This window comes from Perca fluviatilis, chromosome 8 (genome assembly GCF_010015445.1).
Source record: "Perca fluviatilis chromosome 8, GENO_Pfluv_1.0, whole genome shotgun sequence".
Lineage (NCBI taxonomy): Eukaryota > Metazoa > Chordata > Actinopteri > Perciformes > Percidae > Perca > Perca fluviatilis.
Window position 1 is genome coordinate 16,596,434 of NC_053119.1, and position 17,762 is coordinate 16,614,195.

General features: G+C 42.4%; 1 protein-coding gene and 1 pseudogene across 1 annotated transcript; one reads left to right on the top strand and one right to left on the bottom strand.

Moving 5' to 3' along the window:
- The first annotated feature begins 1,752 nt into the window (after positions 1-1,752).
- LOC120563780 lies at positions 1,753-10,109 on the top strand (annotated as a pseudogene).
- An 819-nt stretch (positions 10,110-10,928) lies between these two features.
- ankrd34c (ankyrin repeat domain 34C) lies at positions 10,929-14,470 on the bottom strand. Its single transcript, XM_039807746.1, has 2 exons — positions 14,042-14,470; positions 10,929-13,121 (listed from the first exon to the last, which is right to left on the bottom strand). Exon 2 carries the CDS (start codon positions 13,069-13,071, stop codon positions 11,485-11,487), a length of 1,587 nt encoding a protein of 528 aa, XP_039663680.1. The 5' UTR covers positions 13,072-13,121; positions 14,042-14,470; the 3' UTR covers positions 10,929-11,484.
- Between the last annotated feature and the right edge of the window lie 3,292 nt (positions 14,471-17,762).

Consider the following 17,762-nt stretch of genomic DNA (forward strand, 5'->3'; position numbering starts at 1 on the left):
AGGGACTGTAAAGCAGGTTATTGCAGTCAGACCATAGACTGGAGAAATAGGGGTCACACAGGGGACAGTAGCAATTACATAATCTGCTGATTTTCAACAGCCATCTATGTGTAAACAGTGTCCCCATGCTGGCCACCTTCACATACACTCAGCAATTCTCAAGTCACTCTCAGATGTCACCGTGTAAACCCCAAGGTTAAAGCTCTATATTTCGTCCTCTTCCAGACTCATAATGATCCATTGTGCTTTTAAGAGAGGGGAACATTTATTGATTTGGCACATTAAAACATTACCCTCATCAATAAGCAAGGAACTAAATGTTTTATTTCAAGAGTCAGTGAGTTGCTCAGCTGCAGCGCTGATCAGGCTTTAATTCAGATCTGAGGGTGTAATGCTATTATTACTGTCATCTTGGTGCTGCTTCTTCTTTTGTGTGCTTGTACAGCAGCAGAGACACATCTTAATTTCCTTGTAGGAGTTTAGGATATAATTTGATGCTATATAAAGTACTTTCCTAGTGTTCTTAGGCTTGATTGGTAACTGTGGATATAAAAAAATAAAACATGACGTATGTGCTCCATCTACTGGACTCCTTTAGAAGGCACTAAGACGGTCTTTATGAGCTTACAGTGACCTCTGCTGGGGGAAATGTATGTATTTGATTTGAGATTATGGATTTGTACATTTACCAATTTAAGCTTTATTGTCCCCAGAGGGAAATTCATCTTGAAGCAGAAACACAGAATTGTACATAATTGACTCAAATATAATAAAATTCAAAAAAAATATAAACATATGCTTAAACACCAACACAAGCTAACAATTTACAATACAATTTGTGGATTGTGTTGTATTGGCTGTAACCAGTAAGTTTTATGAGAAATGCTAAGATTCTTGTACTTGTAAACTACTACTACTTGTTCATGTCAACTACTACTCAGTTGACATGATGCAAAGATACTCCCTGGCACCCCCAAAACAAAGACATACGTCTCCATCAAGCAACATCAATTTATGCTTTTAAAATGTTAAAACTCACTTTTTTAACCTTGCTTTTTAGCCTTGCTTTTACTTAGAACTTCAATTATGTTCACTTCAGCTCAATCTCCGAAAACTATAATTATTAAGATGATAATGGTTACAATGGTAATGATAATTACAGCTATTATTGTTACATTTCTCTTTCCCTTTATTGCATTTCATTTTAATCTATTTTTATTTTGTAATTGTTTAACTTATCTTTAAAATGTATTTGCACCTTTAACTGTTCTTATTCATTGCTATTTATAGTTTTTTTAATTATTATTATTATTTCTTTTTTAAATGTCTGAGGCACAGAGCAAGCAGACTGATCAATATAGCATCACAGGTTTTAAAACTTTTGTGAACATATAGTTTAGAAGATAATTAATAATAAGAACCAATAGGAATCCTGTATAGGATGACGTTAAGCGGTACAGCAAGGAGGAAGGCTGTGTGTAATGTAAGGTGTACCAACATGGGAACTACTGTTATTTGCATTTCTTGTTGTTGGTTTGCGGTAAATTTGTAGCTAATGTGAGATGGACCGTGTTTAAACAGAAATACAGTGCGCTGTGATCGGACTTTAACAGGGAAGGGTTAATTCAGTTGTGTAAAACAGCATGCAGACCTTCAAAGCGATACATAATTTGTTTTTCAGTATTCTAAAATGATTGCTGTGGTCACAGCAACAGTTAATTTATGCTCAGACTCAGTTGCTCCGTCAGACTCATGGATGTACTAAGAGACTACGGTAACCGGTGAATAGAATCAGGTTCCTATTGACTGTTTTGCACATGCGTTGCCTGTGCGACAAAGAGGGGAGTTTTTTTTTTACATTATACCAAAGCCGATCTGCTGCAACCAGTTCAGAAGCCGGAAGTAACGAGAGAGTGGAAGTTCTTCCCTTATTAGAAATTCTGTGATTGTACCAACTGCAATTTTCACCAACAATTTTTAAACTATTATTATTATTATTATTATTATTATTATTATTATTATTATTATTATTATTATTATTATTATTATTATATAATATAATATATCAAACATATTTTTCATTAAATAAAATTACAAGTAAATCGAAAAATACATACTTGTTGCAAGGAAAATAACCCTCTGGTTGTAGGAAGTTTGATATGGTTAGGCTATTATGCTATCTGTAGTGTATTCTTGATGTGAAATGGTCTATAAATTCAATGTCAGAAGCTACAGCGACAGCCCATAAAGCAAATCACATTAGCAAGCATGTTTTGTTTGTTTATGTTGCTCCACGCAGGCTACAAGCTAACATGCTAATGCTACAAGCTAGCATACCAGAAGGAGCAGCCTAGCCCGCATCGCGATTCGCGAGCAGCATGAAATAAAACAAATGGTGCCAATTTCTGGTTTGCGTCATTGAAATACAGCGACTCAAGCACTTATATGCAGTTAGCATGAATCTTTCCATTTATTTGGTCAGCTCCTTCACCTCGCACTCTCGTTGCACCATTGGAGAAGTAGGCTACCGACAATATATTCATATTGTTAAAGGTTTCTTCATTTAAAGTGTTGAGAAATCATTTGAGATAAGATAAGAAAAACTTTATTGTCTGTCACAAGTGACAGAAAATTGTCTTTTACAGGGCAGGCTCAAATTACATAACATATATATATATATATATATATATATATATATATATATATACCAGACGCTCGTCAGCGAGCATCTGGTGGCCGGGTTTGCCACGGAGCCCGGTCGGGCACAGCCCGAAAAAGCTACGTGGCTCCCATCTCTCCAGCCTATGGGCCCACCACCTGTGGGAGGAACCGCTGGGGTCGGGTGCGCTGCCAAATGGGTGGCAGTGAAGGTCAGGGGCCTCGACGGACCAGACCCAGGCGGCAGACGCTGGCTCTGGGGACGTGGAACGTCACCTCTCTGTGGGGGAAGGAGCCGGAACTGGTGCGGGAGGTGGAGCGCTACCGGTTAGATCTGGTGGCGCTTACCTCTACGCACAGTCTCGGTTCTGGAACCATACTCCTGGATAGGGGTTGGACTCTTTTCTTCTCCGGAGTTGCCCAGGGTGTGAGGCGCCGGGCGGGTGTGGGGATACTCACAAGCCCCCGGCTGGGCGCCGCTATGTTGGAGTTTACCCCGGTGGACGAGAGGGTCGCCTCCCTACGCCTGCAGGTTGTGGGGGGGAAAACTCTGACTGTTGTTTGTGCATATGCACCAAACAAGAGTTCGGAGTATTCGGCCTTCTTGGAGACCTTGACTGGAGTCCTGCATGGGGCTCCAGTGGGGGACTCCATTGTTCTGCTGGGAGACTTCAACGCGCATGTGGGCAATGATGGAGACACATGGAGAGGCGTGATTGGGAGGAACGGCCTCCCTGATCTAAACCAGAGTGGTTGTTTGTTGTTGGACTTCTGTGCTAGTCATGGATTGTCTATAACAAACACCATGTTCGAACATAGGGATGCTCATAAGTGTACTTGGTACCAGAGCACCCTAGGCCAAAGGTCAATGATCGATTTTATAATCGTTTCATCTGATCTGAGGCCGTATGTTTTGGACACTCGGGTGAAGAGAGGGGCGGAGCTGTCAACTGATCACCATCTGGTGGTGAGTTGGGTCAGGGGGTGGGGGAAGACTCTGGACAGACCTGGTAAGCCCAAACGGGTAGTGCGGGTAAATTGGGAACGTCTGGAGGAGGCCCCTGTCCGACAGACTTTCAACTCACACCTCCGGCGGAGCTTTTCGTGCATCCCTGTGGAGGCTGGGGGCATTGAACCCGAGTGGACAATGTTCAAAGTTTCCATTGCTGAAGCTGCGGCGAGGAGCTGTGGTCTTAGGGTCTTAGGTGCCTCAAGGGGCGGTAACCCACGAACACCGTGGTGGACACCGGTGGTCAGGGAAGCCGTCCGACTGAAGAAGGAGTCTTTCCGGGATATGTTATCCCAGAGGACTCCGGAGGCAGTTGCAGGGTACCGAAGGGCTGCAGCCTCTGCCGTGAAAGAGGCAAAGCAGCGGGTGTGGGAGAAGTTTGGAGAAGACATGGAGAAGGACTTTCGGTCGGCACCAAAGTGCTTCTGGAAAACTGTTCAGGAGGGGGGAAGCGGGGGACCATCCAAGCTGTGTACAGTAAGGATGGGACACTGTTGACCTCAACTGAGGAGGTAATAGGGCGGTGGAAGGAGCACTTTGAGGAACTCCTGAATCCGACTAATACTATGTTAGAGGCAGAGCTGGAGGATGATGGGGGATCATTGTCAATTTCCCAGGCGGAAGTCACTGATGTAGTCAAACATATCCACAGTGGCAAAGCCCCTGGGATTGATGAGATCCGTCCAGAAATGCTCAAGGCTCTGGGTGTGGAGGGGCTGTCCTGGTTGACACGCCTCTTCAACATTGCGTGGAAGTCTGGGACAGTGCCAAAGGAGTGGCAGACCGGGGTGGTGGTTCCCCTTTTTAAAAAGGGGGACCAGATGGTGTGTGCCAATTACAGGGGTATCACACGTCTCAGCCTCCCTGGTAAAGTCTACTCCAAGGTGCTGGAAAGGAGGGTTCGGTCGATAGTCGAACCTCAGGTTGAAGAGGAACAATGCGGATTCTGTCCTGGTCGTGGAACAACGGACCAGCTCTTCACTCTCGCAAGGATCCTGGAGGGAGCCTGGGAGTATGCCCAACCGGTCTACATGTGTTTTGTGGATCTGGAAAAGGCTTATGACCGGGTCCCCCGGGAGATACTGTGGGAGGTGCTGCGGGAATATGGGGTGAGGGGGTCTCTTCTCAGGGCCATCCAATCTCTGTACGACCAAAGTGAGAGCTGTGTCCAGGTTCTCGCCGTAAGTCGGACTCGTTTCAGGTGAGGGTTGGCCTCCGCCAGGGCTGCGCTCTGTCACCAATCCTGTTTGTAATATTTATGGACAGGATATCAAGGCGTAGTCGGGGTGGGGAGGGGTTGCAGTTCGGTGGGCTGGGGATCTCATCGCTGCTCTTTGCAGATGATGTGGTCGTGATGGCATCATCGGCCTGCGACCTTCAGCACTCACTGGATTGGTTCGCAGCCGAGTGTGAAGCGGTTGGGATGAGGATCAGCACCGTTATTTCTGAGGCCATGGTTCTCAGCAGGAAACCGATGGAGTGCCTACTCCAGGTAGGGAATGAGTCCTTACCCCAAGTGAAGGAGTTCAAGTACCTTGGGGTTTTGTTCGCGAGTGAGGGGACAATGGAGCGGGAGATTGGTCGGAGAATCGGCGCAGCGGGTGTGGTATTACATTCAATTTATCGCACTGTTGTGACGAAAAGAGAGCTGAGCCAGAAGGCAAAGCTCTTGATCTACCGGTCAGTTTTCGTTCCTACCCTCACCTATGGTCATGAAGGCTGGATCATGACCGAAAGAACGAGATCCAGGGTACAAGCGGCCAAAATGGGTTTCCTCAGGAGGGTGGCTGGCGTCTCCCTTAGAGATAGTGTGAGAAGCTCAGTCATCCATGAGGAGCTTGGAGTAGAGCCGCTGCTCCTTTGCGTCGAAAGGAGCCAGTTTAGGTGGTTCGGGCATCTGGTAAGGATGCCCCTGGGCGCCTCCCTAGGGAGGTGTTCCAGGCACGTCCAGCTGGGAGGAGGCCTCAGGGAAGACCAAGGACTAGGTGGAGGGATTATATCTCCAACCTGGCCTGGGAATGCCTCGGGATCCCCCAGTCGGAGCTGGTTAATGTTGCTCGGGAAAGGGAAGTTTGGGGTCCCCTGCTGGAGCTGCTCCCCCCGCGACCCGACACCGGATAAGCGGACGAAGATGGATGGATGGATATATCCAACTAGCCCATAGTTTAAATATACAATGTGATCTTCCATTATAGTTATTATTATTAATGACTGATTTGATTATTGCCTTGATTGTTATATGGTCACAGGATGTAAAGTATGTTGTTAATAGAGGGATGAAGAGATAGATGAATAGATTTATTTGAACAATAAAGGCAGAAAACAGACTTTTATTTCTACAGTTTGTGTAAAAGTAGTAGGCCTATAAGACGTGTTTTAATCATATCAATTGATGAATTGATTAATCGTTTAATCTATGAAATGTCAAAAAATATTGAACAAATGTCCATGATTATTTCCCAGAGCCAAAGATGATGTCTTAAAATAGCTTGTTTTTTTATAAACCCTATTTACAGGGATAAAAAGAAACACAGAAAAAAACAGCAGTTGTTTGAGATACTGAGACAAGCTTCAGTTTTAGTAATTTTTTCAAGAAAATATTTGTCATTTTTGCTTGAAAAATTATTTGATTATCAAAAAAGTTCCCAGTAGTTTGAATGTGAAACCTTGACATTTGAGAATATTTTGGTACAAAATTAAAACGCTGCAGTCAACAGTTGGATATCAGGTGAAGCGTATTGCAGCAAAGCGTCATTGGTTGGAAAAACTGTGTTGGTTACCGGAGGCAACACTGGGATTGGCAAATAAAATGCTGTTGACCTGGCTAGAAGGGGTTAGTGACTTATCCTGGTTTCATATTCTAGCCTTTAAATATTTAATTTCATTTGAAATGTACAAGATTTGCTGCTGTGTTTCAAGTGCAGGAGTCATTCTGGCCTGTAGAGATATGGACAGAGCTAATAAAGCTACAGAAAGAGGTGCAGTTTTTCTCATTTTCTATTACACTTCAAGAGATTTTATCGAATTATTCTTTCTATGGCTTCGTTTCAGTGTTTAATATTAAATAGCACGTATGTAAATACTGCTTTAACTCAACAGGTCAAATCTATTTTGATGACATACATCAGCATTACTTGAGCATTAACTAATACCTTCTTTACAAGGGAGATGACTAACAGGCAGCAAGGTATTGACATTTTTTTATATATCACACCAGACATTTTTCAGTATTTAATAAACCTTTCAACTCTTAGAGTTTGTGAATAAAGTGAAACATTATGTCCTATGATTAGCCGACACTTCTGGTCCACAATGTCCCTGTGGAAGAGAGTTGTATGGTGGTGTATACACTCACCTAAAGGATTATTAGTAACACCTGTAAGATTTTTCATTAATGCAATTATTTAATCAACCAATCACATGGCAGCTGCTTCAATGCATTTAGGGGTGTGGTCCAGGTCTAGACAATCTCCTGAACTCCAAACTGAATGTCAGAATGGGAAAGAAAGGTGATCTAAGCAACTTTGAGCGTGGCATGGTTCTTGGTGCCAGACGGGCTGGTTTGAGTATTTCACAATCTGCTCAGTTACTGGGATTTTCACGCACAACCATTTCTAGGGATTACAAAGAATGGTCTGAAAAAGGAAAAACATCCATTATGCGGCGGTCCTGTGGGCGAAAATGCCTTGTTGATGCTAGAGGTCAGAGGAGAATGGGCCGACTGATTCCAGCTGATAGACGATCAACTTTGACTCAAATAACCACTCGTTACAACCGAGGTATGCAGCAAAGCATTTGTGAAGCCACAACACGAACAACCTTGAGGCGGATGGGCTACACCAGCAGAAGACCCCACTGGGTACCACTCATCTCCACTAAAAATAGCAAAATGAGGCTACAATTTGCACGAGCTCACCAAAATTGGACAATTGAAGACAATTGAAAAATTTTACCTGGTCTGATGAGTCTCGATTTTTCAGATGTCAGAGTCAGAATTTGGCGTAAACAGAATGAGAACATGGATCCGTCATGCCTTGTTACCACTGGGCAGGCTGGTGGTGGTGGTGTAATGGTGTGGGGAATGTTTTCTTGGCACACTTTAGGCCCCTTAGTACCAATTGGGCATCATTTAAATGCCACAGCCTACCTGAGCCTTGTTTCTGACCATGTCCATCCCTTTATGACCACCATGTACCCATCCTCTGATGGCTACTTCCAGCAGGATAATGCACCATGTCACAAAGCTCGAAGCCTTGAATCATTTCAAATTGGTTTCTTGAACATGACAATGAGTTCACTGTACTAAAATGGCCCCCACAGTCACCACATCTCAACCCAATAGAACATATTTGGGATGTGGTGGAACAGGAGCTTCGTGCCCTGGATATGCATCCCACAAATCTCCATCAACTGCAAGATGCTATCCTCTCAATATGGGCCAACATTTCTAAAGAATGCACCTTGTTGAATCAATGCCATGAAAAATAAAGGCAGTTCTGAAGGTGAAAGGGGGTCAAATACAGTATTAGTAGGGTGTTCCTAATAATCCTTTAGGTGAGTGTATATATACCACTCAAATTACTCGTCAAGGCTCCAACAGAAGGGGCTCAGACCAACATCTACTTCGCTGTGGAGGAAAGCCGGGAGAATGAAAGTGGACTCTACTACAGGTTAGTCAGTAAAACAGTAGTCTATATCCTCGACGTTCCACTTCCGGGATTGCTCAGATGCCACAGGAAATTCTGCCGGATGCATGTCTTTTCGCCGATGTCCGTTTCCTTCCGCTTTCTTTGTGTTGTAATTTTAAACTCCGGTGGATTTATGAGGACTATGGTTAACTGCTCCTCAGAGCTCTGCATGGTAAATTGAGACAGCTAGCTAGACTATCTGTCCAATCTGAGTTTTCTCTTGCAACAACTTTTGAATGTACAGGTTCCACCAAATAATGTTCCTTCCCGAGGCTATTTTGCAGTGGCTCCGAGCGGAGTTTAGCGCCGACCATGACGATTGTGATTGGTTTAAAATGGCAATAAACCAGGGCACGTTTTTCTCCCATGTGGACTAGCCAGACCCCCCTCTGCAGCAGTGGAGGAATGTCTGGCAAATCTAGTAAATCTAGAGACTAGTAAATCAGCAGATGGTAACGTAATTATTAGAGGTGAGACATTTGAATTTGTTTATTTTGCACAATAAAACAGTAACACAAGAAAATAAGGTAATAAAAAAAAGATTGTGCAGGTGAGATTAAGAAAACCCCTAGGGGCTTATAAAAGGAATATTACCTAAGGAAGAGAAGAAAAAAAATATAGAATGTGCAATTATAATTACAAGAGTCCTTAACAAACAACAACAAATTGAACGCAAGTAGACAGCCTTTATTAATACAAAATATCTCACTATATTGAGAGTCGATGTCGATACACTGGCAGCAATAACACTTTATGTTCTAGTACAATCATGGCCGGTTTAACCTGATGGGAGCCCCAGAGCAAAAATTAAGTGCTGTCCCCGTGCTTAACCTCTGCACCTGATGAATGTTTGTCCAATATTCACTCTTTTTTGCTCTCCACTGACTACTAAGGGACATTTCTGGCTTTGTACCTGCTAAATGCTCAACTTTGTTCTTCACCTAGTCACCAAGTTGTTGTTTGATACTGGCTGGTTTTCAAGACTCTGTGTCAATATCAGGCAAAAAAACAGGACTCAACTTATCAAGTCAGTGGATATTGTGCTTTAGTAGTGCATATTCCCAAACAAAATAACAGTTAATCAAATTTTCACAGACCAATAGCCACTTAGTAAATCTGGGGCTTTTTAAGGATAATTAATACAAAATATTAATTGATTCTTGTATAGTGGAAAAATGATTTCGCTGGCTATGGAATACAGTACTTCCTCCTTATAGACAGGAAAATATGTTGCTTAACACAAAATCATCTGAATAACCATCATTAGAAATATTGGAGAAATTTTGCAGTATCACTATATTGTAAGTTGCCCTGTGATTCCCATGCTTATTGATTGTATCCTGAATGAAAACTTGTTCTAACACTAAATTCTGCTCTGATTACAGCGGTCCCTCAGGGTCTGGATAATGAAGCTGCCAAGAAGCTGTGGGATCTAAGTGCCTCTATGGTTCGTCTGATATAATCACAGTGACATCGATGATGATCGTCATCATCATCATCTTCATAGTACCAAAGAACTGCCAAGTGGCCTGAGGCAGGACTGGTACTCTTTCTAATGAGTGTATGTGTGGCTACTATCAGCTCAGATCCTACTTAATGGGACAAAAACAGACAGAAATTCACAAGTGATTGACATTTATTTAGAATATACAACAAACTACTTACAAAAATACTATGGATTTCATTATGTTTTTTTTTTTCTTAAACAGAAGTTGCTTCACAGGTAAGTTACATGGAAGCTTTATGATCTTTAGTTTTGATTGCCATTAGCATGAAATGACATTTTAATTGACAAGTTTCACCAATGTCTACGTTGACTGAGGGCTCGAATGTCATTCAATGTTACTAGAATTATGTGTGCTTTGAAGGTTTTTGTAACACTGTTAATAGCAACATTTAAATTTTTTTTCCTCCTGGGCAATAAAGTGCTGTTATACATAGCCCATCGTTTTACCTGTTCCTTAAGGCATAATTCATTCATTCACATCACGTTGAAATAAAACACATTTTGGGTACATCATTATGAATTCAAAATGCTCCTAACACAATAAATGTATCTGTCCACTGTTTTTTTATTTTCTTTTTTAGGTTTCTTTATCTTGAAGGCACTTTGTACACATTTGCTACAAACAGTCAATTTTCATCTTACTCAAAGCTACATCTCAGACAAGTGCATCACATCTTTCTTTTTAAAAGAAAGTCCATTAATGGTGCTAATTACATATGCACAAAGTGCACCCAAGTGGCCTGCTGGCTACAAATGGACCCTGTATGTTCCCTACGGATTACATTATCATGTAAAGGCCCTGACACACCAACCCGACAGCCGACCGTCGGCAGAAAAGGCAGTCGGACTGATCAGTTGACTCCCCGAGGTCCAAAAAGTGCCTCGGAACACACTGAAGCGACGCCGACTTGAGCATGCGTTCTGCGCATGCATGAGACGTAATATGTTTCCATAACAGTAGGCGATGCTAATCTGTATTGTCGCCCAAAAATGACAAATGCGTCACGTGGGTCTGGCTTCTCCAGCCGAACATAATGGCGACTTACGATCTCGTATTTTACAAAAATAGTTCACTGAAACGCCAAATAAGCCATACAGCTGCTGAATCTGTCTTCATTTCAGATCGACAAAGGTCAGTTTAAAAGATTTTCGACTGCCCGCCATCCGACCCAGCAGGTCAGGTCGGCCAAAATGAAGGCCGACCGCCCCTCCGACGGACGACAGCACGGAACACACCGAACAGACTCGAGTCACTGACCTCGCCAGACTGTCCGACGGCCAATTATCCGGTTGGTGTGTCAGGGCCTTAAGAGAGCTAGTTTAGAAGAATAGTACCCTGTATTGGCATTTACATTCAAAATTGTAATACATATACAGCAGGTGTTGAAGTCAAAAGATAATAGTTTTAAGGTTGGGTGTAACACAGGGAGGAAGTCTATCTATATTGCTTAGTTTCAATATATATTTTTATATATACTGTATATTTTATATAAATTATACATTATTCAACATCTAGATGGCTGTGAGTCTACACAGTTTAACCTATGGATGTACTTCCTGACAAGTTATGGTGTTAGCATTTTCTACACCCACAATATGTGCTGCATAAACACCATTACTAACTAATGAGCCAGCTCTTCAAAATCAGAAAGCTGTTTCATCTGCTCCACTTGCATAGAGTGCCTTCTCACAAGTTTCTTCTTGGACTTGAGGCAGCCTCTCTTTGGTGTGTTTGGTGCTACTGGAGCTATAGATCTAATACCTGTGGCCAGAGGTGAGGAGGGCTTGCTACTAGCCCCGATGTCAGGAATGGGAGGGTTGGGGTTGATGTTGAGAGGGGGCAGCTGGCCGGGCCTGGTGTGGGAGATGTGGTCCAGCAGCAGTGTGCCCGAGCCTCTCCTCTCTAGGAGGCCAGGTGCACGCCTGTGTGCTGTGCTGGGAGAGGACGGGCTGGCGTTGATGTCTAGAGATTCTCTGGAGCTGGTCAACATCGCTAGTGGAGAAGTGTTTAGTTTCCTTCGCTCCATCGGGACCTTAGGAGAGTCTAACATGCCAGAGTCTGAGTAGAGCTGTGAGTCTGAGTCATAGTGATCGTTCCCCAGACGTCTCCTATGCATTGTGTCTCTCAGACTGACGAGTCCACTACTGCAGCTGCTGTCCTGCTCTGTGGGCACAGTACTGCGCCGTGCCAGCGGCTGTTGCTGGCTAAGAGATCTCTCATATGATGCTTTGGACGTTAGAGGAACTGATAGCGAGGTTGTCATTTTGCATGGTTGTTCACCCACCAGAGGGAATAAGCTGTCCTTCCCATCCACACTGCTCTGTCGAGATAAAGCTGACCTCTTACTCAGAGAGAGTCCGTTTACCCCTGCAACAACATCCTCATCAGAGCTGGCTTTCTTACTCTCCTCTTGGGCCACAGCTGCAGCAAGGACTGAGGGAGCGATTAGCCCCCAAGGCTCTGACTGCAGCCTCTTCAGCTGAGGCAAACGTGCACGTTTGGGGTTCGCAGGCCGGCGTGTTGGAGACGTGGGCCCGTTGACGAGCTTTGCAGCTGAACTAGAGGTTTTCAGCTTGGTCTGGAAACTGAAGACTATGTTTTGTTGATCATGCTCAGGTGTGGGAGATGCAGTGACATTAATATCAGACGGAGAGGTGCAGTATGATGGGGAGGAACTCTCATCCAGCTCTGGTGATGGGGGGACATTTAAGTACTGTTTGGTAGTTTTAGTCCCGGACGGCGACTTGTCTGTGGTGATTATAATGACATCCTTGCCTTTAGCTTTGCATGCATCCAAGAGCAGTTTTAGTGTTATCTTATCATCTGCGTTGATGGCGTAGACCAGGGTTGAGGCCCCGCTCCTGTCCTCTAGACTGGGATCAGCTCCATTGCTCAGCAGGTGATCCACCACCTCGTGCCCAGCCTTGTGGATGCAGGCGTGCATTAGAGCTGTCCGGCCGGCTTTGTCCTGTATGTTGGGGTCTGCCTGGTTGTCCAGCAAATATTTCACCAGCTTTGACTTGCTCACACTCTGCTGGTCAGTGTGTGTGGACATGCAGGCCACCATGAGTGGAGTCTCTCCACGTTCATTGCTCTCATTGATGTATGCACCTCCTTCCAACAGAAGCCTGGTGAGTCTCAAGCGTCTGAGCCATACCGCCTTCAGGAGTGAGTTTCCATCTGTCCGCAGCTCCAGTATATCTTCCATCTCCCAGCCAATCACAGATCTTCTCAGTGTTGAACTTACAGCTCACAGTCCTTTGAACAAAGCATTGAAGTAGTTCAGCTTACATCGCAAAATCCTCATAATTTAAGACTCATATTGTTTGATCTTTTAATGTTTTGCTAAATCATCACCACCAGCAGGTGGCAGTCTGTTACACTTAAAGATTATACATATAACTTACTGTTACAGATTTCTGATACAGGAAATACTTTCTTTATACAATAATTCAGATGATGGTAATATGCAAATTATAAAATAAAAACATTTAGTTTTCCAAAATGGAAACTGATCATTTCCATGCCAAAAAAGCATGTCTGTGCAGCAGACAGCGTGGTTAACAGCACCTGTTAGATTGTAGATTCACAAACATATACGGATGGATGATCATAATATGTTGATATCAAGATCAAAGTTTATCTCGTTATCTCTGTCAAGACAGGAGCTCGTTTGTGTCTTTTTCCAATATATTTATGAAAGCGACGAAGAACGACGAACATAAGAATCCATAAACCTATAAGTCCGCAAAAACACCAGCCTTATTCATCTTTTTCGAAAATATCTAACTGACTGGCTACAACAACGTGTTTTTATGTTAATATCTAAAATTAAAATAGTGACAGGCGACATTAAATATCGGCACCGTGTGAGGCCAAAGAGTCGCTGTCCATGGTTCTGATTTTGGATAACTTGGAGACGCTGCATTCCAAACGTCTAATTCTCCGTTAAATCCAACATTAGAAATTGTGTTTTTTATCTAAATATTCATTTTCATTATAGCATACACATACTTACGTCATATGGTAAGTATGGATGTAATATGTCCATCTATTTCTATCAGCCTTCTTCTAAGATGAAGAAAGCAGCTATACGCAAGATAACGACAAAGTTGAATCCATTAATCTTCGTTTTCATTAATTTTGCAAAACAACTTAATGTCTGCTAATTCTCTTACCCAGTCTGAGGAGAGGTTTTCCATGCTCAAAGTAGCCAGTGCTTTGTCATGCAAGAGGGAAGGAATCGGGAGAAAATGTATCATTCAGAAGAGAAAGTTTGTTGCAATTCTTCGCAATATCCCTATTTTTTCAGCCGCGACTGTTGCCATCGACGCGTCCTAGTTTAGGTTACAGGGCGCCGTACCTTTCTGGCACCATAGCACATGAGCTGTGTGGCTTTTGTTATGGAGGCTCACTACATCAGTCCAACGGGGAGGATTCCTTTCACTGCGCACTCAATGATCACAACCTGGAGATGCTGCGGGTTATAAATAACTTACTTTCCTGCTTGTTGAATGAAACGTGTACTCTCTTGACGTCAGAGTCGACCAAAAATAATTTGTGTCTGATGAAAACCTCTGTCCTTAACTTCATATCTGCCAACCCAGTCTCACGGCAGTTCGTGAAATAGTCACGAAACTGGGATGTATCTGCAGCAAACAAAGAAAAAACAGTGTTAGCTCCCAAACACATGTAAATGCTCTGCGTGTGTGTATTTTATTTAAATTATTTCAAAAGGACAATTTGTAAATAACAACAACTGACAATGTTCGGCGTACTCATGAAGAAAATTAAGTAATAATACTTTTGCTGGTTACTTCTTCTTTTATCCTATTTAAAATGTGTGAATTCATGCCTCAAATAGTAAGCCTCTGCAATAAATCAACTATAATTTAATCTATGCAGTGTGGAACATCAGTGGCAGTTGTTAGAATACAGTTTAGTTTAGTTTATTAGTTTATTTGTCAGGGACCATGCACAGTTCAAGCCCTGTAGAGTTAGCTATACAGCTAATTTACATCTGTGGTCCCTGGGCAAGGGAGATAAAAGGACAATATGGACAATATAGACAATACAACAACAACATATAACAAGCATTACATAACATATAACCCAGTATACAATATACATTCCATATTATAAAAAGATCAATGATCACATAGTTGATTTGCCTTCAGCCAAGTCTTTAAGGACATTTTAAAACTGCTGAGGCTTGCACAATCTCTAATGTGAAGTGGAATTAAGTTCCACCTTTCTACTTTTCTAAAGACATTCTTCCTATCTGCCATGTAATAAAGGGCACATCGAAGACAATTCAGCTGTAAAATTTGAGAAAGGAATCTGTTCTGGATCACCATCACACTGCTTCTTGCAGGACATGCCAATATGGTAAATGCATGGGCTTCCTTACGCATTCAAATCAAAGATCACGTTTCATTAGCAGTGACTATTTCCATAACATAACAACAATGATATTTGAGCTTATTTATACAATTTTCCAACCAATTGTGTCTCTGATTAACTTGTTTCGCTGCTCAATAAATGAAGAGATGGAGCACAAATATTTCACACTTATATATATTTACTTGCACAATTAAAGAGGCCAAAAACTTGTAGCAGCCAACACAGCTATACAGCCTAATGGGGACATTTCTATTTTTAGGTTGCTATGAGACAGCACAGAAGCAGTTTCTAATGAGAACAGTGATGTTCTCAGCCCAGCAAGGAGCAGGTAAATCAGACACATGACATTCCACCAAGGACCACAAGGCTTTTGTGGCATTTACTCAACCCACCACCATCACTACGTTCAATCATTAGCCCTCTGACCCCTGCTCTTTTCCTCTGAGACTGGGACTAATCACTTTCTGATGCATCCAAACACTTGACGTCTCAGGACTCTAGTAGTCAATGCTGGCATTTCTCACCTATGATTGCCTTCTCAACCCCCAGAGACATGTTGTTTACAAGGCACATGGAGAAGGTGGTTTTATAAAACAGCCTTCCAGTTTTCATCCAAGTCAAAAGATTGTGTCCCTTCCATTCAAGAGACATTTTAATAGAAAGGTCTGTGCAAAAATCCGGTCTAAATTTAATCAAATATCTTCATTTATATAAAAGACTTTGTTTTTATATCTTGAAGAGTGCTGATGTCATTGTAAGTATCAAGCAACCTGAAGGTACCTGCAAAATATGCCCTTAAATTATTCCTTTTTATTCTAAGAACTAGTTGTCTCAACATATTTGGGCATAGAAAATCTAAAATGCAACTGTTATTTAAATGGTGTATAATGCAGAATTTTTGTGCACTTGATTGAAAATGACCTGTATCATGGACCGACTAGCGTCAACAGGGACATGATGGCCCAGGGACCAGACCAAAGCCAAAGCTCATTAGCACTGGGAGCCACAGAAACGTCAGCAATCCTCATGCAGCGTGATCTTTTGCCCAACGATGCTGTCGTTGGCGGTCTATTGAAGGGAAAAGAAATAATTAAAGTGGAGAGAATAAGCGCTGTCACCCCTGGGAGCAGTTTCCATTTTCAGATATCTTACATCACAGCTGCTGCTCTTCCTTTCCTCCTTTCTAAATATATCATTTCCTTCCGTCTGCATTGTGAGATTTTTACTCAACAGACTACAGTAGTTAAGAGACTATTTATAGAGCCTGTCAAAGTACATGTAAAAGTTATCAACAGTTATCTGATCACAATGTCTCCTGAAGTAGTCAGCAACAGAAAACGTGATGTCTGGTCTCAATTCCCAATCAATGGCAATGTTTCAAGAAAAAAGAAAGGAAATGGATTTGAGTAAAAATGAAAATGGAAATAGGCTCGAAATGATTATATGAAACCTGCAAATGATTATTCTGGTACCAGACCCTGAATTGGCCACTGGTATGTTAATTAAAAGTCTGGCTTCACTGATGTCAGTAAATCTTTGAGAAATTGTTTACTGATATGTAACACTAAGACTTTAACCCTTACAGTCCCATGCCACATACATATAACTGACTCTCAAAGCCTCTTATTAGCTTTAAATATGGAGGTATTCACCTGATGAGATCTGTGAAGTTTCTGTTGAAACTGGGAAAAACTTACAACAACCCCATAGTCAATCAATAAACAAATCTGGCAAAATTGAATTTTTTATCAGGTTTTACTCAAGTAAAACAATGGCACAAACCTTTCTGTCTTCACAGGGGTTTACAAAAGGCATTATAACAAACAAATGAACACAGGCAGTTTGAAGAACAGACACAACCAGACTTTGATGAGCACTCATTGCTTGGACTTGCTAACTTAGCTTAGCATAAAATGTGACAACAGCGGGAAACAGGTAGCTTGGCTCTGTCCAAAGTTAACAAAATCCACCTGCACCTTGGTCTTTGTAGCTGTTTCCCTTGTTTCCATAATTTAAATTGAGCGCAGACACATCCTCGTCTCAATCTTCTGTCATAGGAAATTTGCGCCTGTCATACAGAGGATGTTTGATGTTGTGAATACAGAAAAAGTTGTTTTTACTGTATAGAATTAACTCATGAGGGAGATCTTTTTTTAGTCCTGCCCATCTTTTCCATCTTGACAACTATTTCCTCTGTTGTTGTGGTGCTGTATGTGTTCCTTCTTCTGTGCTGGTTGTCTCTTTAAAGACTGAGTTTGACATTCTCATGGCATTTGGTGTCTCTGCGATTGTATCAAGCGAATGTGTGGGCTGCGTCAGCAATGAACTGGCACGAACCCTGCTGCAGCTTTGCACCGGACTGCTCCATGCCTTCCTCCTTCCTCGGCAGATTTAGGAAAAGATGCCTCCAGTGCAGCTTAAAAACCTGCCACCCCTCACATATGCTGTGAGTTATCTTTTTTTTTAACTCATCTACTCATGATTATGTCCCGTGAA

What these genes read in the sequence shown, in the direction of transcription:
- ankrd34c (XM_039807746.1), bottom strand. Translation starts at nt 13,071, where the DNA reads ATGGAAGATATACTGGAGCTGCGGACAGATGGAAACTCACTCCTGAAG.